Below are 23,604 nucleotides of genomic sequence, written 5' to 3'. Positions count from 1 at the left end.
AATAACACAACCGTCGGATCAACTTGATCGGATGAACATAACACTTGGCAAGTTGGCCACTAGCATCCAATTCGATCTAAGTCATCTAAGAAGGGATGATCCAACGATTAAAGATGAAGGTAACATGGCCACTTGCCTGACCAAACCCAGAAGTGGGCAGAACCCTTAGATCAAACATTGATCCAACCATGGGATTTAAGTCAAGAATGCTATAAAAGGCGAAACAGGTGAAGCGAAGAGGGTAGACCGGAGGTGACCCGAGCAAACCCTCTTTTCGTTATAAATTCTCATTGCCAAACAGTATTCTGACTCGACCATCGAAGGGTCAACCCTAGTCAGGAGTGGTCATTGACATTTTGGTTTCTCTTTACGAAGTATAGAAGGGACACATCATCTCACTTTCCCTGTGGAGAAGAATTCTACCTTCCATAGAAGATATTTCAGTTAAATAAATTTATTTTTCATTTTTTTATAATACTAAAGACAAAAAATAGAGTTTCTTTTTTATATATATAAAAAAAATGTTTTCAGCTGCAGCAGATAGTGGTATTGGAGAGTGTAGTATAGGCACAACATAAGAAGAAAAAAGTGAAAGCAGCTAATTGCTGTAAGATTAAGAACTAAGCATTAAAAAAGATTTGATACACAGATGGAAGCTGAGTTACAAGCCAACTAGCCAAGCAAGTCCACTGAATCTGTACAAATTTATTTCCAAGGATGGAGACTTGGTATTAGTTTGAATTAATTAATTTAAGAAGAAAAACAAAAATATATAACTATGGGCCGTTTGTTAACATTTTTATTTTTTGTATTCTATTTTTGTTTTATTTTATTTTTTTGAAAACTAAAAGAAAAAATTTGCCTGATATATTGTTTTCATTTTCAAAAAAATAAAATTAATTTCAAAATTTTCAAAATTTTTGAAATTACAAAATGTGTTTTTACTTGTTTTTAAAACAAGTTTTTACTTTCTTCTCTCACCCACCACTTTTGGCCACAACCCATTGCTACCACCACAACCCACCTTTGTGGGTAGCTAGCTCCAACCAATCTCCAAGGACTCTTTAGCGGGTTGGTGGTCACTGTCGTGATTTTTAGTCATCTTTTGACAATTTTCTAGACACCTTGTGGTTTCCGACGACATCTAACTATTAACTCCAACAAACACCTCCGCGAAAGTTTTTAGTGTGGATGTTTAAAATTTTATAATTCTTATTTGATATAAGGGAATTTGATATCCACTACTATTGGGCACCACATTTCTCCACCTTCCAACTCCAACCACCAACTCTGTCAACTCATCAAATATATTTCTCTATATTTACTTGTATTAATTTTCACCAAATAAGTTTTCTATTTTTATTTTTGTAAAAATAAATGAAAACTTATTTCTTAATTTTTATAAACAAAAAACTGAAAATGTTAACAAATGAACCCTAAATGTTTCCCTAGATATTATTATGCTATGAAAAGCTAGTATCTTAAAAGAAATATTATGGAAAATTCTTCTTTATGTTTTCCAATTTACTTTTTTGGTTAAAGGAGAGAGTTTTGGTAGTGGTGTCTTATCACCAAGGATCCTCTAGAGTGAAATTTCTCTAAAGTTTTCTAGAGTGCTACATTTTGTGGTTGAGATTTACTGGCAAGTCACATCAGAAAAAACTGATGTGACTTGCCAGTAAATCTCAACCACACAACGTAGCACTCTAGAAAATTTTTAAAAAAAATCACTCTAGAGGATCCTTGCTCGTGTCTTATAGTTTACTGCACAATCAAAGTTACTATGCCTCTGTTTGGCAAGATGGTTTTCAGGCTTTTTTGGCTATTTTAGCCACAAAAAACAAAATGGGCTATTTTAGCCATAACAAACAAAACATCACATCCAACCTATAATCATTACATTCTTCTCTCACAAAAAAAGTCAAAAAAGCCAAAAAGCCAAAAAGCCCTTCTCAAACCAAACTTTTTAGCCCAGGCTAAAATAGCCAAAAAAACTAAAAAGCCAAAAAGTCAACCTACTTCCCAAACCAAGCCTATAAGGGTTCTTTTAAGGAGATGGAGGGCCAAGTCCCAAAGTCAGAGTAAAAGGTCCAATCATGCTTCACCAATGCCCATGTAGAAGTCTAGAGCAGCGCCTCCGACCCAATGTTTTGGAGGTATTCGGCGAAAGTTTTTAGTGTAGATGTTTAAAATTTTATAATTCTTATTTGATATGGGGAATTTGATATCGTTTTATATTTGAACGCAAGTATATTATCAAATCTCGTGTATCGTGTATGTTATTTTTTATTTGTTTCTCTTTATTGTAAGTGTCATAATTTACAATTAAAAATCTTAAGTGCTAAACTATTGCACATGTCCAAGCAATATCTCTAAACAATTACAAATGAACGCAAACTAAAGAAACATCCATACTTGCAGTGCAATCAAAGCTAATTCTAGTTCGGAAAACGTTTGAAGAAAAATTGAATGCAACCCAAAGGAAGTCATTTAAACAAAATACCAATTTTCCATACTCAAATTTAATCTAGTAATGCATAGTTTCCAATCATATATGTTTAATAAGACTGCCTCATATATGTTTAATAAGCTAATTCTAGTTTGTTTTGGGTCTTGTTTTGTTTTTTGTTTGGTTTGGGTGATTTTGTGGGTTTTTATGTAGGAATTCATGTATTTTAATTTCCTAGTTAAGTTCTTCTTAACTTTTTAATTTAAAAAATCGAGAGACTTAGGGGTTGGTTGTATGGATGTGAGTAGCAGTAGTAAGGGTATTTTTATACTTCCGAATCTCTCTCGATGCATCTCATCTTCCTGTACTTTTAATTTCATGCTGTTAAATGAAATTTTTCTTTGCTGATCAAAAAAAAAAAAAAAAGACTGCCTCAATTACATGAGCAATTGAGGATCTCATCAATTAATTTGCTTAAATACAAAGCATTTGAAATAAAACCAATTAAGGTTCACTTACATTCAAAATGATGGAATTTATGCATTGATCACCTGATGGCATAGTCAAATTTGTAGGGTTTGTGTCAATTCTATGATCTTCATTTGGCTTATCTTGTGGACACAGAAAAGGTTTGGGGGGCATCTGCAGTTGTTCAACATTGCCTTCAAGCATCTCCACTACTCTGTTCATCGAAGGACGGTCACTCGGCTTCATTTGTATGCACCACAGAGCTGTTACTACCATCTTCTTTACCAGCACCCTTTCCTCCTCATTAGTCTCTCCCAATTCTATCTCCCTTCCTGCTTTGAATTGGTCATAAATCCAAGAAGGGAAGTAAATTTGGCTTGTATGATCAGCAAAGGCATTTATATTCCTTCTCCTACCAGTCATTTCCATCAACAACATTCCAAAACTATAAACATCAGCTTTATATGAAACGCCTCCGATATTTTTGTAGAACAATTCTGGAGCCATATAACCCATTGTTCCTCTTGCAGCAGTTAGAGTCACAATGCTATCATCTGTTGAATACAATTTTGCAAGCCCAAAGTCAGAAACTTTTGGAATGAAATTCTCGTCAAGAAGTATGTTGTGTGGCTTGATATCAAAATGCAAGATTTGTATATCGCAACCCCGATGCAAATATTCAATCCCGCGAGCCACTCCTAGAGAAATCTCATACATTTGAGTGCAACTCAAGGAGATATCTCTATCTTGAGAAAATATATACTTTTCAAGAGATCCATTTGGCATGAAGTCATATATAAGTGCTCGCTTAGATCTCTCAGCACAATATCCAATTAGTTGAACCACATTAACATGATGAATTCTTCCTATGGTAGCAACTTCATTGATGAATTCTTGTCCATTAGCTTTGGCCTTTCCCAATACCTTGATCGCTACAAGATGACCACTTCTAAGCTTTCCTTTATAGACAGAACCATATCCTCCTTCTCCCAATTTGTCCCTGAAACCTTTGGTCATTTTCTTAATGTCTGAGTAAGAGTAGCCAATAGGCATGAGGTGATTCTGACTTCGTAGATAACTTTCAATGCTGTCGAACATCGAAAAATGCCTTGTCCTAAACTTTTGGATTAAAAACCCAAATGCACATAAAGCAAATAAAATTCTTTGCGAAAGGATTACTCCTGCACAGAAAAATAATAGATGAGAGCTAAGAAGAATCATCTTTAGTCTTGACATTGTTAGAATTTGGAGGCAATTAGCCCAGGGAATTGACAAACATCAGGTTAGGTTCGGGCAGGCTAGACTGAGACTGGGTTGAGGTAACGCATAGAAAACTTTTGTGCCCAAGTGCAGCCTAGTCTAACTTCACGCCTAAAACTCTCATACCAAATCTGGCCCAAAAATAGTATTACAACTTGGAGCCCACCCAACAAGCCCATATATTATATAAAAATAACTATTTTAATGCTTAACATCGGGTAATTTCAACCCTTAAAGTTTTATTCAAATTTTATTTTGGTCTCTATTGCTTTAATTTAAACAATTTGATCCCTATACGTCAAATCTAATTTTAATTTGGCATTATGTTCAAATTGAATATTAAAATTATCAATTTTGTAAATATTAAGCCATTACATCATATGTATAAACTTAGATAAGAATATTTTTCATCTTAAGTACATCTTCTTTATTTTAAATAAATAAATAAATAAAAGAGTAAGCAAATTATATATGTATATAAATATTAATAATCGAGTCAAATCAGGCCACAAGGAATATTTTCAAGTTCAACCCATTTAAAAAGTGGCCCTCAAAAGTCATCCCAATCCAATTCTATGAACTTAGATATCAATCTCAAGCCCTTAAAAAAGCAGGCATGGACGCTCATCAAGTCGGTACCTATCCCTAATCCATCCCAAAATCAATTGAACAAAATTTGGATGGCTTAGGGAAGAGATATAATCCAAGTCTTCAATACTCGCAGCATGTGTGCATGGGCGGCTTAACCATTTTTGGGGGCCTTAAGTAAAATCTCAAATTGAGGCCTTTTGAAATTTTAATTAATTTAAGTAAGTATTTAATTTTTTTCACATTGGATTTTTTATTTGAAATTTCATTTTTTCACTTTTTGAAATGCAAAGCTACTAATTAAGTTCATTATAAAGTTTCCGTAACATATAGTTTTCAATTAATATTCATTCTTCTTCTTTTTTTGTTTGTACAAGTTTTTATTTTATCTTATATTATTTCTGAAAAATTATCTAAGCCATCAATATCAGTAAAAATGTTATATTTTAGATATAATTTTCATAGACTGTTAGAATTTAATGACAGCCAACCTAAAATTAATTTAGTAATAAGTGAAGATATCACTAAATTATATAAAACAAGCTTAGGATAACCTTTAAAAAATCCGAATTTAATGCTTAGAAAAGTGGTGATGTCATGTTTCTAACAGCGTTTTTCACCAATTTGCAAGGAATTACTTTTCAAATTCCATTTTCTTTGAATTTGAAAAGTAATACTGCATTTGATTTTGCCACTTCATTTATCTTATCTTTAATTCTATGTTTCTTCCTCCCAATGGCAAAATAAATTTTCCCAGTCAATCATTGAAAGAGGAGTAATTTACCTATGATTGTGAGCTCGAGATGCAAATAATCTGTAACAAAAATGAAACAAGTTTCAGTTGTGTGATGAAGGCAGTTATAAGAAACAAAAACTAATATAATGAGTAATCAACAGAGCAACTAAACATAATGAAAAATTCAATTATTCTTATCAATGATATTATCAAATGATAATAGGATCGGGAGATCCAATCATTTCAACATCGCAAAGGCTAGAGATCTCAAAAAAATAGAAAAATGATAATTAGTGTGACAGTGAAAGAATATTTGCAATTTAATGGTGGTGCAAATCTCTTGTATATATGGTACAAGTCTTTTTTGTATGTCAAAGTTGTTAGACAATCTTTCGTATATTAAGCAAACGATTTAAGCAAACGAATTTTGACAAATAGAATTATGTTCAAGTAGTAAATGTCAAACCAAAATTAAATGAACAAAAAATTAAAAAAATGACGAATTCTACTTTGTTACAAAAACAAAACAGAATCTAGAAAACAGAAAGAAAATGAAACCAGAAAAATGGGAAAAGTATTTAAAAAATTATCTTTTTCCAAAAAAAAACAATCAACTCCAATGTTTAATACTGTTTCCTTAAGACAGATTCGTCTTTTTCACGGTACTTTCAGAACGTGGATGTCTATCTCCCAGGATAAAATAGTCAATGGCAAAAATATGCAGGAAGAAGAAAGATGAAAATTAAATGAATTTGAACAAATCGAGGACAGCCTATTTATAGAAGAGATGGTGGTTGTTCGGGACAAAAATGAACAGACATGGAACCTGTTTGGGTTGGACGAAAAGCTAAAAAGGTCAGTTTGAAACAAACTGCCAACGTTCAGAAACGTTGGGGTCCATTTGAAAATAATTTTGAATTTCAAATAGAAATTTAAATTCTAAACGGTAGGAATTTAATTTAAAAAAATAAAATTCAAAAGTTTTTTTTCCAAAAAGATAAGTATTGGGCTGAACAACACCAAGCCCAACGCAATCTCACATTCGCACCCAAGCCCAATCCGAACGGGCGGGCGACGACGCACAATTGTTTTTAATTATGGGTCAAAGCCCACTTTACCTATAACATCTCCCTCCACAAAACTTGGGTGCCGCTAGGGGCCCTCCTCAAGATCCAAACTCAAGGCTTATAAGCCTACAACACATTTGCCTACCAAGCAATGTGGGACAAGCTTTTCTTCATCCCTTATGAAAAACTAACCAAAACACCATTTTCATGGAGCTTACTTTGTCATCGATTTCCCATTCATCCGATAACGGTTTTGTGCAACCAAATATATATACGATGTGAATCGTTACACGGCAAAGAACGTGTTTCCATATAAACCCGCCAACTTTGGCGCATGGGTCCTACTTCCAATATAGGCCAAATTTTAGGAAAAATTTGTGTTTACCCAAACCATTTCTAACAATCTGTAACATCCCAAATTTATTTTAGAATTAAAACCCTTAAATATTTTCCAACCATTACAATGAATACTATTAAAGAACAAAGTCTTTTACCTAAAATAATCTATTATCATTATACTATCCGAAGTGAAATATACATAATGAATAATAACAGTTCAAAAGGAAAAAGAATACAAAAATAAAGTGCCCTAATGGTGTATACATTTTCAAGGATAATCCTTGATTATACAAAAATGGACATTCAGTCCCAAACCACAAAACAACTTCAGAGCTTCAACAAGTAACATCTAGTGAGCCTTCGTGCTCCAGTTAAAAAATATCCATCGCCAAGTCACTTTGGCGAAATCACACCATCATTTTTTGAAATGTTGTTAGTTGGGCTGAGCTATTGCCCAGTAGGAGTATATAAATAATCGAGATGCATATGATCATGCCACGCACTTGTTACAAAATTTATATTTTCTCTTTTAAAACCAAAAATATTCAATGCATGATTTCCATTCAAAGTCTCATTTGCAACCATAGGGTGGTAAATACACTATGACGTCCCAAGTAAGAGTCACAAAACCACACTTATATATATAAATTTATATACAGAAAATACCCTCACATTTGCCGACTATTAATACGGTAGGAAATGAGTACCCAAAATCATCTGTTTTTTCACTTTTACCAATTATAATACGGCAAGACTAGTGGACACCCAAAAATATTTTCCCACATTTGTTCGGCAATAAGCTCAACACAGGGCAATTGGGCCCCTTAACTCCATGCGCGGGTACCAATACAATACAAAACCATATCCCAAAATCCGATTCAACTACCCACACTCATATGCTGTTTACCCCTTTCAACATTTTCCAGACATCCCCAAGATTGCAAGATCTTAAGAGAAAAGTATAATGCACATGATGCATGAGTTTTCAAATCCAATTTGCCTAAGGTTCATTCAATTTATAAGCAAGATTTAACAATAGCAAGAAACAAAAGGATTTTTTCCAGTTTCTCATTTCTATAACTCCAACATTCATCTATCTCAACACACTCTTCCAAGATGAATCAAAACTTACATGTCTCAAACACATTTGTAACAATCATTCACCCAATTTCATGGTTTAAAGTCAATTGAACCAAACCCCATTATCAAATCAAGTTTTAAACAGTTAAAGAGTCAATATCCATCACCAACAGTAATAATCAACAAGAAACATTTATGATCCTTTCCAAAAACATTAGGTATAAGCCCCTTTCGTTTATCAAACTCATTTTATATAACAAAATCATCTCATACATCTCTATAACTAATAAAATACCATATATGTGATAACCCAGTTCTGTTTTATGCTAATTGGTCCTTATTATGAATGTGATTATGTGTTTGATATGATTTTGTGTGCCATTATGTGAAAATATGTGGTTTTGAATTTCTATCTGTTCACCGTAGGAATATCTGTTTGATTATCTGCTTTGAAAATTAAATTGAAGGCCCTATCGGCCACAGAAACTGAAATTGATTGCACCATTGTGGTTGGCATAATTTTTAGAGCCCACAGTGAAATTTAATTGAAAATTGATTCGGATCAAATTAAATAGATTAAATTAATGGGGTAATGCTCAATTATTTAAATATTAGGAATTTTGATTAAAGGAGCTTATTTAGTGGGCCACTTTCACTCAAATTCTCTCTTTAGCTTCATTTGACTGATTTTGAACTCAAGAAAAGAAAGAGAGCCGACCTTGAGAGAGACAAGAGGCATCTTGGTGTATTTTTGCTTATGAATTGTGAATTGGGAAGGCTAGGTACAAGAGTTGGCCATAAATTGTGAAGATTAAAGCTCTTTGGTGAGTAATCCATGAATTCTAGTTGTAATTTTGTAAATTTAGAGTTGATTGATGATCAAGATCAAGGATTATGCTATAAGTGATGGGATTGAGTTGGTTTTGTTGAATGTGAGGTCAATAGACACATGCATGTAGGAAATTGCAATGAATTTCCATGTTTGAGCATAAGTGTATAATCCATGTTGAATTTTTGGTTGAAATCCATGTATTTGATCACCTCTTCACCAATTAAGTTGAGAATAATGTGTATCTCCCACATGCATGTGCAAATCATGGAAGTGTGAGTTTTTAATGTTTGAATTTAATGCATTGGCGATGACTTTGGGTCAATTTGAAGCATGCATGTAAGTAATTCAAGAAATTGAGCTTCAAAATATTGTAATTTTGTGTTTGTACCATGTTAGTACATGTTTATGTGAAGTTTGAGCCATACTATGCAAGAAATGTTGGTTTGAATGTTGAATTCGAGCTCAAGAACACATACTGGAAAACCCAGAATTCATGATGTCTACTCGAGCGGGGAAATAGCTGCTTAAGCATAAAATACGAGCTCCTAGTATTTTTCTACAGACATGACTTCCGCTCGAGCGCGGAAGTTCACGCTCGAGCGGGGAGCCATGTAGTGAGGCCTTCAGCTCGAGCGCCCAACTTCACAGCGTAAATTTGATGCATCCAGTACTTTTGCAGACCTCATGGGTCTGCTCGAGCGGGGAAGTACAGACTCGAGCGGGGACCCTGTTTCTGAAAATTTTAAAAAGGCATTATGTGTTTCGTTTTTTGTTCTCTTTCATTTCTAAATACTCTTAGGCATACATTGAGCATTGTAATTGAATTAAAGGAATACGAATAAAGCCTAAAGAGGAATATGTGAATTAAAGAACGGATTGAATCATTTGTGACCCGTATGTGTTATATGATGTGTAGGGTCAAGCTCCAGGGCAAACCAACCAACCGATCACTGTGAGTAATATCTTGACAAAGATATCTGAAATATATTGTTGTCCAATAGCTTACTTCTATGTAAGTTTATAAGTTTGTTAATTTGAATGGTGGACAATGTTTGCTATGCCAAATGAATGGGCCAAAGGCCAGTTTGACACGAATGAATGAATGAATGGGCCAAAGGCCAGTTTGACACGAATGAATGAATGAATGGGCCAACAGCCAGTCTGACATAAATGAATGGGCCAGAGGCCAATATGAGTTTGAATGATAGAATGAATGGACTGGAGGCCAGTATGAGTTTAAATGATAGGATGAATGGGCCAGAGGCTAGTATGAGTTTGAATGATAGAATGAATGGGCCAAAGGCCGTATGAGTTTGAATGACAGAATGAATGGGCTAGAAGCCAGTATGATCTGAATGAAAGATAAATGGGCCAAAGGCCAATTTGACATGAATAGATGAATGGGCCAAAGGCCAGTTTGACATGAATAAATGAATGGGCCAAAGGCTAGTTTGATTAGAAAGTCTGAATGGGCCAAAGGCCAGTTTGATATGAATGAAAGTCTGAATGGGCCAAAGGCCAATTTGACATGAATGAAAGTCTGAATGGGCCAAAGGCCAGTTTGACATAATCGAAAGTATGAATGGGCCCAAGGCCAGTTTGACTTGAATGATACGAATGAATTGGGCTCGAGGCCGTATGATGTATTTGGAACTGTAATCACTTGACCTATATTTATATATGTTAGATAGAAATATGAATTGGGCCCAAGACCGTTTGAAGCATGTTGTTCTAAATACCATTTGTGTAACTTCCTCATTTGATATTATTCACTGGGCTTTCGCTCACGCTCATTCATGTGTTTGTAGGTGAGCCAAGAGAGGTCCAAACCCAGCCTCAGTGAAGTTTGGAAGGAATAACCAAGTTTTGAAGAGTCAGCCCTAGTGTCTCACGCACGAGACTCGTCTCCGCCTTTTTGTTATCCTATTTTATTTTGTCATATTGGCGAGGACTTTGGATACGTTTGTATATAGTTTTGGTTGGCTGACTTAGACTTATATGATCCCGTATGTACAGAGCTTTGTGTAGTACGTATTTTGATGTGAGTTATTAATATGTCTATGTATGGTTTGTTATAGCGTGCCATGTAAGCACAGCTCTATGGACAAAGTTTTAAATTTTACTTCCGTTTGGCCCCTTTACTCTGATGAGTTACGTCTAGTTTGATTTGAGGCCGTAGGTAATCTCATGATTACTGGCCGGTTATGTCCTTAACCCTTGGGGGTGGGTTCGGGTCATGACAATATATGTACCTCAAATCGTAGATATACTAAGTTAAAAGTACCCCTACCTTAATGATGGAGGCAAAAATGTGAAAACCCAAAGAGAACTTCAAAGAAAATGCGATTCAATCGATAGAAACATTGATCTTCATTCTACCTCCACTTTTTGCAAGGAATCAAGGCTTCATTCTTAGTGAAATGAGAGATTTTTAGAGAGAGAAAGCTACGATTTTCGGAGTTTATGAGAGGGGAAAGGATGAGGAAAAGAAAAAGTAATAGAAATAATCTAAAATGCAACTTTTAAGTTGCTGATATCGTGTAGACCTCTCGGGCGGTCTTTCCACTGCTCGTGTGGTGAACTTAATCCCTCAGAATTTTGATCTGTAAAATAAGATACTGGTTGCACCCTCTGCACCACTTGAGCAGTCACCCTGGACACAACTAGTCACACAACTCAGCTCCTAAGGCACTCCCAGCACATCAATCTTATTTCCATATGTAACCATTTAAGTAAATATTATGTTTACACTGTAAATAAGGAAGTACCCCCCATTTAGACTCAAAGAAAAAAAAAATCAAAATCCAAGTAAATCAAAAAGTAATTCCCCCAGTTTTAATACAAAAATAATTTTTCGACTGAAACTTTTAAGTTTGATGTTAAAGTAATCTGATTAATACCTTAAAAAAAAATCCCATAAAATCAAATTTGACTATTTAATATATAAAGAACAATTACCATCAAAAATTATTTTTAAAATTGTATGTTTTGACAAATCCAATTTTTACACTTTGAAAATTTTCAAGCTAAGTCCGATCTTTTGGCATAAAACCTTCTTAATACAACCATCTTTATATGAAAAAGAATAAGGGTCTGATCTTGACCCTAACCGTTACACAATCCCCCACATGAATGGAACTTGCTGACAATGGAAATGCGACAATATACAAAATTGTCGAGAGAGTATATAAATCGAAAATCAAGATAGGTGGCTTTATGCTTTGAACCTTCTCTAGTGATAACCTATCGAACTTACTAGCTAACCAATGGACACAATGCCTTGAATTGTTCATCCATTTGTGTAAGCGAAGACAATAGATTTCACACAAAGTATCTTTTGACACATCGTGGTTCTCACGGTTGTATTCATTTTGGCCCTAAACGTTCCTGGTTATTCATGAGTAGGGTTGTGCAAACACCGCCTAATCTGTTAAAACCGCACTGACCTGCATCAATCTGCACTGCTCTATCCCCTAACTGTGGTTTAAATTTTGAAATTTATAATGCGCCTTCGAAACTGTTCCGCTCTGCTATAGTTAATACATATATATTTTGTAACTTATAATGAAATATCAAAGTAAAAATGAGTGTAAGAGAAATTTAATATGTGAAATTTATTACAAATTAGTAGCTATATATATGAAAAATATTGTGTAAAATTAGTTTTTGTTATATATATGAAAAATATTATGCAAATTAGTGTTATATATTATGCAAAGGCTTGATAATTGGTTAGAATATTTTTAATCCATCGATTCGCTTAAAACTGCTCAAACCACAATTTTCCAATCCACTAATCTGCCATTCGATTTATAATTTTTCTCTCAAACTGCCCGAACCGCATTGCACACAACCCTATTCATAAGTGTTCTAGAGAATTTAGCCACTTCATTATCATAGAATTGGCCACAGTTCGACACTCATATAAGTGATTCTTATTGTGACTATCCCTTATAGCCATCTTGATTTTTATGCCTAAAACAAGATATAAGTAATCATTAAAAGAAAAGCTTACCCTTAAACCCCTGCATACAATGCATGCTGCAGATATGACTCTCACCATAGGAATGGATAAGGAATTTGATGCCTTGGTAATTTCCGACGAGTCACACATAACTTAGTTGTCCCTTTGAACTTAGTTCTTAGGATATATAGTCATCTAAGTAGGGTACCATTATGATAACTCTTATATAATAGGCTTTAATATCATTCCCTTCAATGAACTATACACAAGTTCTTTTGACAAAACTTTTGTTAATGGATCTGCAATATTCTCTTTAGACTTTATATGGTCTATTGAGATTATACCATTTGAGAGCAATTGTTTTAGAGTATTATGTTGACGACGAATATGTCGTGACTTACTGTTATACATATGACTTTGTGCCCTTCCTATTGCAGATTGACTATCACAGTGAACACAAATAGCTGAAATATGTTTTGGCCACATTAAAATGTCTTCTAAGAAGTGGCGAAGCCATTCTACTTCTTCTCCTTCTTTATCTAAAGCAATGAACTCAGATTCCATTGTGGACCATACAATGCATGTTTGTTTCGAGGATTTCCAAGAAATAGCTACACCCCCAGAATAAAGACATATCCACTAGTGGATTTTGTATCTTTAGTATCTGATATCCAATTGACATCACACTAGCCTTCAAGTACTGCTAGATATCTAGTTTACCTGCTTAACTTTCTGACAACATATGCTATATCAGAACGTGTGCAATTCATTAGGTACATTAGGCTTCAAATTATTCGGGAGTATTTTAACTGAGACACCCCATTACTATTATTTTTTGACAAATAAAGATTGACATATACAGGTATTCTTGCGACATTCACATCATCCTTGATGTATTTACCAAGCATTTTCTCAATATAATGTGATTGAAATAATGCATATCCGTCCAATGTTTTAGTAATTTTCATTCCTAAAATAACAACTGCTACTCCCATATCTTTCATATCAAATATTTTGTTCAGTATTTGCTTGGTTGATTTGATCATATTATGACTACAACCAATTATGAGCGTGTCATCCATATAAAGACAAACTATGATATAGCCTTGCCAGTGTTTTTAACACAGACACACTTGTCATATTCATTTATCTTAAGTCCATTAGTTAGCATAGCGTGATCTGATTTCTCATGCCATTGATTAGGAGCTTGTTTCAATCCATGGAGAGATTTTACAGGCCAACACACTTTCTTTCCTTTTTTCTAGTACTACAAACCCTTCAGGTTGTTCCATGTAGATCTCTTTGTGTAGATCCCCATTTAAGAAAGCTGTTTTAGAGAGCAAGCACGTGAATGGATGTTATGCTTGTCACTAGAGAGTAAGTATCAAAATAGTCTAGACCGTTCTTTTGTTCGTAACTTTTTACCATAAGTCTTGCCTTATACTTATTTATTGAACCATCTGCTTTCATTTTCCTCTTAAATATCCATTTATACTCAAAAGGTTTACAACCGGGTGCAAGATCCACCAATTCCCAAGTGTGATTTTGCATGATGGATTTGATTTCACTATTAATAACCTCTTTCCACAATGGTGCTTTAGAACCCGACATTGCTTCCTTAAAGTTTTGAGGCTCATTTTCTAACAGGTATGTTAGAAAATATAGACCAAAGGATTTTGACGTTCTCGTACTCTTACTACATCTCAGTTCATCATCAGTTATTTTCTATTTGTCATGACCAATACTAGTCTATTGACTTTGTGTAAAATCATAAGTTTTTTTTCCGTGAACTTAATTTTGTCCTTTCTTATAAGAAAAAAATATGTTTTAAGAATACAATATTCCTTGACTCTATAATAGTATTCACATGTATATCAACTATTTCTGATTTATAAGTTAGAAACCGATATGCACTACTATTATGTGCATAACCAATAAATACACAATCAACTATTTTTGGTTCTATCTTAGTCTTTTTAGGAACATGAACTTCTACCTTTTCTAGACACCCCGAACTCATATGGAGTGCTATTAGTTTTCTTGTGGGATATACTGTTAAGACCATAATTAGCAAATAATATTGCTTTCCTCCACAAGTTCTACGGAAGCTTGAACTTTGTAACATGGCATTCATCGTTTCTTTAAGAGTTCTAGTTTGGTGAATAATGCCATGTTTTAAAGGTGCATCATATTCACCACCCCTATCACTTCTAACTATTTTAATGGCTTTACCTAGTTGATTTTCAACTTTGATTTTGTAGAGTTTAAAATTTCTAAGACTTTATCTTTACTTCTATGTAAGTATACATAACAATATCTTGTGCAATCATTAATAAATGTTTACTTTTCGCCTTCTCTAGTTTGAACAACTTTAAGATCACATACATCAGTACGAATTAATTTTAGAGATTCAGTTTTTCTTTCAACCGATTTAAATGGTGCCTTAGTTAGTTTCACTTCTACACATATTTCACATTTATGATTATGATCAATTTGAAATTTTGGTATATAATCCAAACCAACAAGTCTACGCAAAGGATCAAAATCCACATGTCCTAATCTACAATGCCAAAAATTATACTTAAGAATATAAACAGAAGCTGTGTTAATCTTATTAATAGTAGAAATTAGTACAATAGTCATTACATTCATCTTAAAGAGTCCATCGCTCATACACCCTTTACCCACATATATATCATTTTTGGTTAGTACAAATTTATCAAACGCAAATACAAGCCTAAAACCATTTTTACCCAACAAAGATCCATAAACTAAATTCTTGCGAATGTCTGGTACATACATCATGTTGTTGAGAGTAAGGTCATTCCTCGATGTCATTTTCAAGATCACCTTTCCTTGTCCAGCCACTGCAGAAGTAGAAGAATTTCCCATGAACGGTTATTCTCCATTAATAGCCTCACTATAAGAAGTGAACATCTTCTTATCCGTGCAAATGTGACAAGTTGCCCAAGTGTCGATCCACCACTCTTTGGGATTTCTAACTAAATTAGCCTCAGACACCATAGGGGGACTGATGTCATTAAGGCCTTTAGAGATACTCTCTACTTCAGTCACATTAGCTTGATTGCCAGTCTTTTTGCTTGTACTTCCGTGATCCTTCTTAGGGCGTCGACAATCAGAGGCATGATGTCCAGTCTTGCCATAGTTGTAGCACTTACCCTTGAGCTTTTTATTGTCATTGTTGTCGCTTTGTTTAGGACCATCTTCAGCATACTTCCTCTTGTTGTTATGTGGTTTGTGTACTTGTTCCACCACATTAGCCTTGGATTCAATGGGATTTTTACCATTCTTCTTTTCAGCATTACAGTTATCCTCTTCAATCCTCAATCTGACAATGAGTTCCTCTAACGTCATCTCTTTGCACTTGTGCTTTAAATAGTTCTTGAATTCTTTCCAAGCCGGTGTAATTTTTCCACAATTACAGCAACTTGGAATGATTCGCTTAGAGACATACCCTCTGCGTGAATATCATGCAAGATAAGTTGGGAATTTTCACTTGGTTAATAACCATCTTAGAGTCAATCATTACAAAGTCCAGAAATTTGCCGACAATAAATTTCTTTATGCCGTATCCTTTGTCTTATATTTTTTCTCCAAAAACTCTCACAATTCTTTTGCTATTTTAAGAGGACTATAAACATTATACAGCATATTGTCTAGGCCATTAAGGGTGCAATTACTGCACAGAAAATCAACATGCTTTCAAGCATCTACAGCGGCAACAACTTGCCGATCACTTTAACCCTCTTTGAGTACTGGAGCATCTTCATGGAGAAATCGGGAAAAATTAAGAGTTATAAGATAGAAAAACATCTTTTGCTGCCATCTTTTAAACTTTGTCTGTTAAATTTTTCTGAATTCTCTCCATGATTCACAAGAACCACAGGGACTTGGATAAGGTTCTAAGTAATAACTGGTGTTGGTGTAATAACCAGGTTTGGTGTACCAGTTTCAATAGGCATCAAATCTTATTACAAAAATCAAGGCAAACAAATAAAAAAATCCAAAACAATTTTCTAGTTACAAAACCAGATATTCTCTTGAATTGAAAAAACATATAAAATCAGAATTTTTAATACAACGAAGACTAGTCTGATTGTTTGCACCTTTTAGGAATTCCCGTTGCCACTCAAGAAATCCTACGAGTGTGAACAATAAGAAGCTTGTTGATTAAATGCAGGCATGCCAGAACTTGTGTACCTAGTTCAAGGAGTAGGAATTATTGACCATTTCTGACTTTTAACACAGAAAAACGACTGCATATGGCTAAGAGGAACGCCCACTGGTTTGGATCTTGCCCCAATGAAGAGGACTTTTAACAAATTTATAGGTGTCAAATGATAATTTAGACAAGAATTGTAACTTGCATTGATTGGAAATGAAGCACAATTAATAATCTAAGAGAACTAAGCTAAGAAGTTGAATTGAGTTACAGTTATGATGCTATGATGAGTAAGATATAAAGCTAACCTAAGGTAATTAAGCTATGAAGCTAAGGTAGATAAGCTATGAAGCTAAGATAAATGTATTGAAAGACTCTTGGTCGAGTGTTTGGTCGGCGACTGCTTCAATGTTGTACTTGGAGTCCTTTATATAGTGTTGGGGAAGTCCCAAATTCTGCTCAACTGCTGGAAATATGGCATCTTTTCCTATTTACATGTTTCCTTGATGCTAAGCTTGATCCCCCAAGAGTAGGAACGATTTAGTCTAGGCCTATCCTTGTAGCTTTGACTTGGTTCAGTGAGCCCTAGAGAGCCGCTACGTCTCCTCCTCATTTCAATTTGAATTCATTCCACTTAATTTAAGGAATAGATTCATTGGTTGTTACATGGACATTCTTCTCTTTGTTATGCATGTCTATCCTCAAGGAATTCAAAAATCAAATCTTGCTAACTAATTCCTTGATTTTAGTCCATGTTGATTCTTTAAACTACCACGTGTCCATAGAATCTTCATTTGTCTTGATCTTTGAAAACGGCGCCACCTTTGTAGATGATATGGAAGATCTTTACCTAGATAAACCTTATCACTTATCAATTAGATAAGGCATAACAATAGGAGATAAGATCCTAATCTAAGAGGAAGCCTCCAGACTATGAGATAAGGCCCTTAATTAAGGGATAAGCCTCAACAACCTCCTTACTTTTAGGAGTGGCTGTGGCTTTCCTTATCTAATCAATCCAAACTATTTTATTTAATAAAATAATCAACCCATAATTTTTAGTTAATTAATTAAATAAAACAAAATCACTCCTCTTTGTTCCGCCACCATTTAATTTAGTTAAGTGGGTTCCATAAAATCTTTGACCTTACATCTCCTATCGCCACATGGCACAAATAATTAAGGAAATTGTCACGTAGCAATTTTTTTCAAAAAGGGTACAAACAATGCCCCCTTCTAAGTACATTCTTGGTTCTATCAAGCAATTGAAAATGATGTGCTTGAATTTCAACCCCCTTTTTGCATTGATTTGAGCCTTTAATGATGACTTTCCCTAATAAGTTGGACCAAAAATCCATCCCTAGAGAAACAAAACTTCAAAAAGTGAAGAGAGAGAGAGAGAGAGAGAGAGAGGGGTGAATTGATGCCCATTATTACGCCTGCCATCATTGCGGCGTCCCTTCATTTCTTAGAATTTGGTGGCAACTGTCAAAAGCATGACGGACAACATCTCTTGCAAAGGTAGAAGTGACCTAGACTCTTGCACGAAGTGACTAAAGGAGCATCTTGAGGCCATTTTTGCGAAATTCAAGTTTGCTGCCAAAACTTGGCACCAGCTTCCTTGAAAAGCTAATCAATTCAGTGCTAGGGTTATAAATACCCTCTTCTTTATCCCTTTTTGCCTCATTTATCCACATTCCTCTCAAAAATTCCCTTGTCTCCTCTTTGTTTGCCTAGAATCTTCCATTTTCCTTCTCTGTTTTCATCAATGCCTTCCAAAAAAGCTAAGAAAGAACTTCCATCTATTGGTCCTAAGGTTGATGCCCTCGTCAAAGATAAGAAACTGTCCATGTATTCCAATCATTTGATTATCTTCCTTACTTCCTAGGTTCGTCTCTGTCACAAAAACTAGGATTTGGTCCTATGTTCGCCGCCGACTTCTCTTCCTATCTAAACAAGTATTATCCTTGTTTGGAGAAAAAGTGTTGTTTGAACACTGTGCTCCTACTAACTGGAGCCACTACAACCTGGTTTCTCTTATCAGAGTTTGGCACACCCCCAAAATTGAGTACATTGTCTGGTTAGATTGTGTAACAGCTGCCAAAAGTCAAGTCTGGAAAGAGGCACGAATCTACGATGCCATCATGCTAAGCCGAGGTAATATTCGGCATGATAGGGCTCTATTCTTCTCAATTTCTTATTACTGGTCTGTTTCTACCAACTCCTTGCATTTAAGGACTGGTATGATGTCACCTACTCTGCAAGACATTGCCTTCCTGGCTGGTTTTTGACCACATGGAGAAGAGGTCAATACGCTCCTTACCTATAAAGATGTAGTCTACGTTTACCCTAACAAAAGGTCACTAACTTATTCATCTCTTTTGTCAACTGCTCAGACAACCCAGAGGTTTCTGAGTATGAACATATCTCCTTCTTGATCTACTAGTTGAACATGTGCTTATTCTGCGCTCCTTTCCAAAAGATTACCAAGGATTTCATTGAACTAGTCAAGGCCCTTTCCCAAGGTAAGAAACTTGCACTGGTCCCTCTGGTTTTAGCTCACCTTTACAGAGGAATGATGAAGGTAGTTTCCTCACGCTTCGTAAACGGCTTTGGACCTTTCTGGCTTATGCAACTTTGGCTTTGGGCTTACTTTCCAGTCTTTGCCCCATCCATTCCTGCTTCAATAACACAGTCTGATTGTTTTGGCCTCCGTTTCTTGAAGGCCTACTCCAAAGCTCATTCCTTCGATGGCTGCTTCTCATTCTTCTACAGAAACATGGTAACCCGTGATGCTTTTACCCTTTTGTCATTTTCACACAATTTTTCTCCTTCCTAGCTGACCACTCCTCCTTCCTAGCTTACTGGTCAGAAAGATAAACAATTCGACGTCTAGGCTAGTTCTCTAATTTCACAAGACCTTCCATTTGGCCTCAACTTCATCCCAAACAATAGCAAATATGGTATAGAGATTTATAATGCTACACAGTTTGCCCGTCAATTTGGTCTTTCCCAGATGATTCCTGTTCCACCTTATTGGTCTTAGAATGATACTTTCATAGGCATATTTGTTCTGAGCACAGCAGACATCGAGGCGGTCAGCTCTGTGTTCCCTATATTGAAACAGAACTTCCAACTCAGGGCCTTTGACGAAGCTGTTGATGCTACTATTAAGTTTAACGTTAGCTGGGGCATGTCTATCGTGAACAAGATCTCCATTGACCTAAAGGCCGTCTTGATTAGTGTCTCTCCAGACCGGATTATCAGAATTAAAGAAACCAAGGAATCAGTTCCCCCAAGTTCTGCCCCTCCTGAAGGATAGAAAAAAGGTATTCCTTCATTCTCTAACCGTTTTAATTCACTTATTTGATTTGAGGAACTTTTCAAGTATAAATGCAATCCTTTAAAACTTGAAAAAAAGAAAAAAATTCGGGAAGAAAGACTAACTAAAATTGCCAAAAAATAGCAAGATAAAGCAAATTTAGCTTTCCTTAGAAAACTCCTACTTTAGAAACCTTCCTGAAGCCTTATGGCAAAATCATTCCACCTTTTCCTGATACATCCTTTATCTTTGTTGGCACTCTTCACGAGAAATGGATGGATGTCTTCCTTCCTAAAAATGATAAGGTTAGTGTTGCAAAGACCAACGTTCCTCCTTGGGAAGTTAAGGATGCTCTTAGACAAGGAATAATCAGAACAATTCTTGTCTCCAATGCAGGTCAGTCTTTTACATTTCTGCCTATTTATCTGTGTTCTGCTTGTTTCTGACCCTTTATTTCTAGACTTACAGTTGTTGTTGTACCTAACCCCTCAAACGTACTAGTAAAAATGGGCAAGAAAATCCCTCCGGCAAAAAGGAAAGTTGTCTTTTCCATATCTAAACAAGCATGTCTAGAATTTACCATTCATTTCTGGAATATGACAATCCTAATTTTCCGATTAACTAAACTTTTGTCTTTCAGGAAGGTGCTACCCCACATGCCAAGAAAACCAGGCCCACCTATAAACCAGACATCGCAGCCAGTCCTTCCACCTCTTTTTCTTTTCAGGTAGAAACTTTCCATTATTTCTGACTTAATTTCTTTGACCTTCTACCGAGCCATCCTTTTTCATTTCAGGAATCCCCTGAGGTTGTAATAACTAAGGCAACCAAAGCTTCTACCAAGGCCATTCCAACTCCATCAAAGCCAAGGTGGTTCAAGATGGTCACTCACAAGGGCCATACCCCACTGGTGGATTCCTCCAGCTCTGCTTCTACCTCTCAGGTAGAGGATAATCCTCCTGAGATCATTTCTCCTCCCTCTAACAATAAGGTAAAATTTCATCTCTCAGTACTAAACTTCCTTCCTGAATTTCTTTTGGCCTCCTCTTTACTTGTAACTTTCCTTGTTTAGGAAAAAGCCCAAGAGACTATCGTTGCTCAGGATGAACCTACCCCGGCTTTCAAGGCTCCATAGCCAACTCCATCTGTTTCAAAGCCAACCATAGACTTGGGTGCTTCTTTTGAGGCTTTATCTTAGAAAACTACCCCGACTGTTTCTAGAACTTCTAGTAGTGGAGCTGCCTCTTCCAGCCAAGCCATGCTTTCATCAAATGAAGTTGAGAGAGCCAAAAATGACTTCAAATCTCTGATGGACCTGTCTTTCCCAGACGTTCTGCATCCAGGACAACTTCCAATCCTAACTTCTTTCTTGAATGTTTAGCCAACTCTACTCCTTTCGACTTTGTCCTTCAACCAACTCTCCAAGAATTTTATCAGCGGATTCCTAAGTTGAGCCAATCATGCCTTGCCTTTGTTGATAAACAAAAAGAAATCGAAGTAAAGTTCCAGCGATCGGCCTATCTACAAGATCTCATAAAGGAACATATGAAATCCTACAAAAATTTTAAGGAAGCTACTGACACCAAGGCAAAACAAATCATCCATTTGAAAGACCAGATTGCCATCCTCTGGGTTCAACTGGAAGATGCAGAGAAAGATGCTGCAGTCCTGGCTACCTAAAAGCGAGAACTTTACACAATTTCTTCGCCAATGAGTGTTGAATCTTCAGAACTGGATGTCTAACTTCCTAAGCTAGAAAAAACTCGTGCTGCCAACCTACTTGAACTGCAAGTTGTGGATGCTCCCTAGAATATTCTTAAGGCTAAAGTGTATAGCCTCTTGTAATTCCTTTTTGTTGCACTTTTGAACTTTTTGCTTAATTTAAGAACTTGCAGTATATTTCATTTGTTCGGCCTGTTAAGGTCGTTTTGTCTTAGTTGACCTAGTCTTAGACATGCCAATTGGAACATTTCTATAAATATTTAACTTTTTTCGGCCTGCTCAGGTCATTTTTTGATCTCATGAATGCATAGGGTTTGCTTTGTTAACCCCATCATTTCCCACATTGTTGGGTAAAATTTTTTCAAATGCTTGTCATTTATTAGGTGCTTGTGTAATTCTCCATCCAAATCTTGCAATTGGTAGGAACCTCCCTTACAAATTCTAAAAACTTGGAATAGGCCTTCCCAACTTGGAGACCATTTTCCAAACTTAGGATCTTTTGCCCCAAATGGAAGAACTACTTTCCAGGCTAAGTCATTCAATGCAAAACTCTTCATTCTGACTCTTCAATCATAAGTTTTGGCCACTGTTTGTTTTTTGCACTAAAAGTTGATCCATAGCTACTAACCTCACTTCATCAAGATATTCAAGATCCATGAACATAGCCTGATTGTACTCTGCAAGAGTTAAACCATTCTAAAATGCAACTCTTAAGGATTTCACAGTGACTTTCATAGGCAGGACGACATGATGCCCATGAGTGAGCATAAATGGTGTAATTCATGTTGCTATTCTCTTTGAAGTTCTGTAGGCCCATAATGCTTCTGACAGGACTTCATGCCAAATCCTGGTTTTATCTTCAATCATTCTTTCAATGATGCCTTTTAGAACTTTATTTGTTGATTCTTCTTGGCCATTGCCTTGAGCATAATATGGAGTTGGATGACAGAGTTCTATACCATATTCTTTGGCAAAGGCCTAAACTTCCTCACCAAAGAAAATTGTTACCCTATCAGCTACAATATGTTGAGGCAAGCCAAATTTTTTAATAATGTTCTCTTTGATCATGTTAATGATGTCACTTTGATTCACTGATTTCATAGGAATGGCTTCAGCCCACTTTGTAAAGTAATTCGCAGCCAAAACTATAAAGAAGGATTCCAAATCTTGCTAAGTAGGTTTAAGGACGAACCTCTAAATGGCCATGGTTTAACTATGGAATTCATAGAAATTGCTGGAGCATGTTGAACAGGACCATGGGCTTAACAAGGTAAACATCCTTGGGCAAATCTAATACAATCTAAAAGAATAGTAGGCCAATAGTACCCATACATTCTACTTAGCCCTCTCATCTTTCTTCTTGCCTAGTGAGCCCCATAAATTCCTTTATGTGCTTCAGCCATGACTTTGATTGCCTCTTCTTTAGAAAGGCACTGCAGGAGTAAGTCATCTTGGGGACTTTTCTTGTAAAGTTCTCTTTCAATCCAGATATAATGTGTTGCTCTCCTTCTAGTCTTTCTGTCTACAGGAAGTTGTGCATGTTTCAGGAATTAGGCTATAGGAATGCACCAATCTTCCTCAGAAATCTCTATCA

General features: G+C 35.7%; 2 protein-coding genes across 5 annotated transcripts in view; one reads left to right on the top strand and one right to left on the bottom strand.

Moving 5' to 3' along the window:
- Nucleotides 1–2,489: 2,489 nt before the first annotated feature.
- The window catches only part of LOC114298870 (LEAF RUST 10 DISEASE-RESISTANCE LOCUS RECEPTOR-LIKE PROTEIN KINASE-like 2.1), an 86,453-nt gene continuing 65,338 nt past the window's right edge, over nucleotides 2,490–23,604 (bottom strand). For 2 of the 3 annotated variants that reach the window (XM_082925133.1, XM_082925134.1), the window contains 3 exons: nucleotides 5,550–5,579; nucleotides 2,882–4,098; nucleotides 2,490–2,571 (listed from right to left, as the gene is read on the bottom strand). In XM_082925133.1, the coding sequence (XP_082781259.1) occupies nucleotides 2,954–4,098; nucleotides 5,550–5,579 (1,175 nt within the window). In that variant the 3' untranslated portion in view covers nucleotides 2,490–2,571; nucleotides 2,882–2,953. The remainder of the gene's footprint in view (nucleotides 2,572–2,881; nucleotides 4,099–5,549; nucleotides 5,580–23,604) is intronic. The other variant, XM_082925136.1, reaches the window with a different exon arrangement.
- On the top strand, nucleotides 18,414–22,335 carry LOC145824705 (uncharacterized). Of its 2 annotated transcripts, XR_014366671.1 has the most exons (5): nucleotides 18,414–20,684; nucleotides 20,749–20,827; nucleotides 20,933–21,015; nucleotides 21,085–21,279; nucleotides 21,361–22,335. XR_014366671.1 is itself a non-coding variant. In XM_082925137.1 (4 exons), the coding sequence occupies exons 1-4, from the start codon at nucleotides 20,679–20,681 to the stop codon at nucleotides 21,421–21,423; spliced, it is 351 nt and encodes a 116-aa protein (XP_082781263.1). In that variant the 5' UTR covers nucleotides 20,546–20,678; the 3' UTR covers nucleotides 21,424–21,555. The 2 variants fall into 2 exon arrangements, 1 of the variants encoding a protein (XP_082781263.1); XM_082925137.1 differs by lacking the exon at nucleotides 20,749–20,827 and having other exon boundaries at nucleotides 20,546–20,684; nucleotides 20,929–21,015; nucleotides 21,361–21,555.

Source organism: Camellia sinensis, chromosome 4 (assembly GCF_055761805.1).
Source record: "Camellia sinensis isolate YWXY chromosome 4, ASM5576180v1, whole genome shotgun sequence".
Lineage (NCBI taxonomy): Eukaryota > Viridiplantae > Streptophyta > Magnoliopsida > Ericales > Theaceae > Camellia > Camellia sinensis.
This window is presented reverse-complemented; position numbering and strand designations above follow the sequence as displayed.

Bases quoted from the DNA above. Each gene is read 5' to 3' on its own strand.
- LOC145824705 (XM_082925137.1), top strand. The intron at 21,016-21,084 runs GTAGAAACTTTC...TTTTCATTTCAG, and splicing joins CCACCTCTTTTTCTTTTCAG to GAATCCCCTGAGGTTGTAAT. The intron at 21,280-21,360 runs GTAAAATTTCAT...TTCCTTGTTTAG, and splicing joins CTCCTCCCTCTAACAATAAG to GAAAAAGCCCAAGAGACTAT.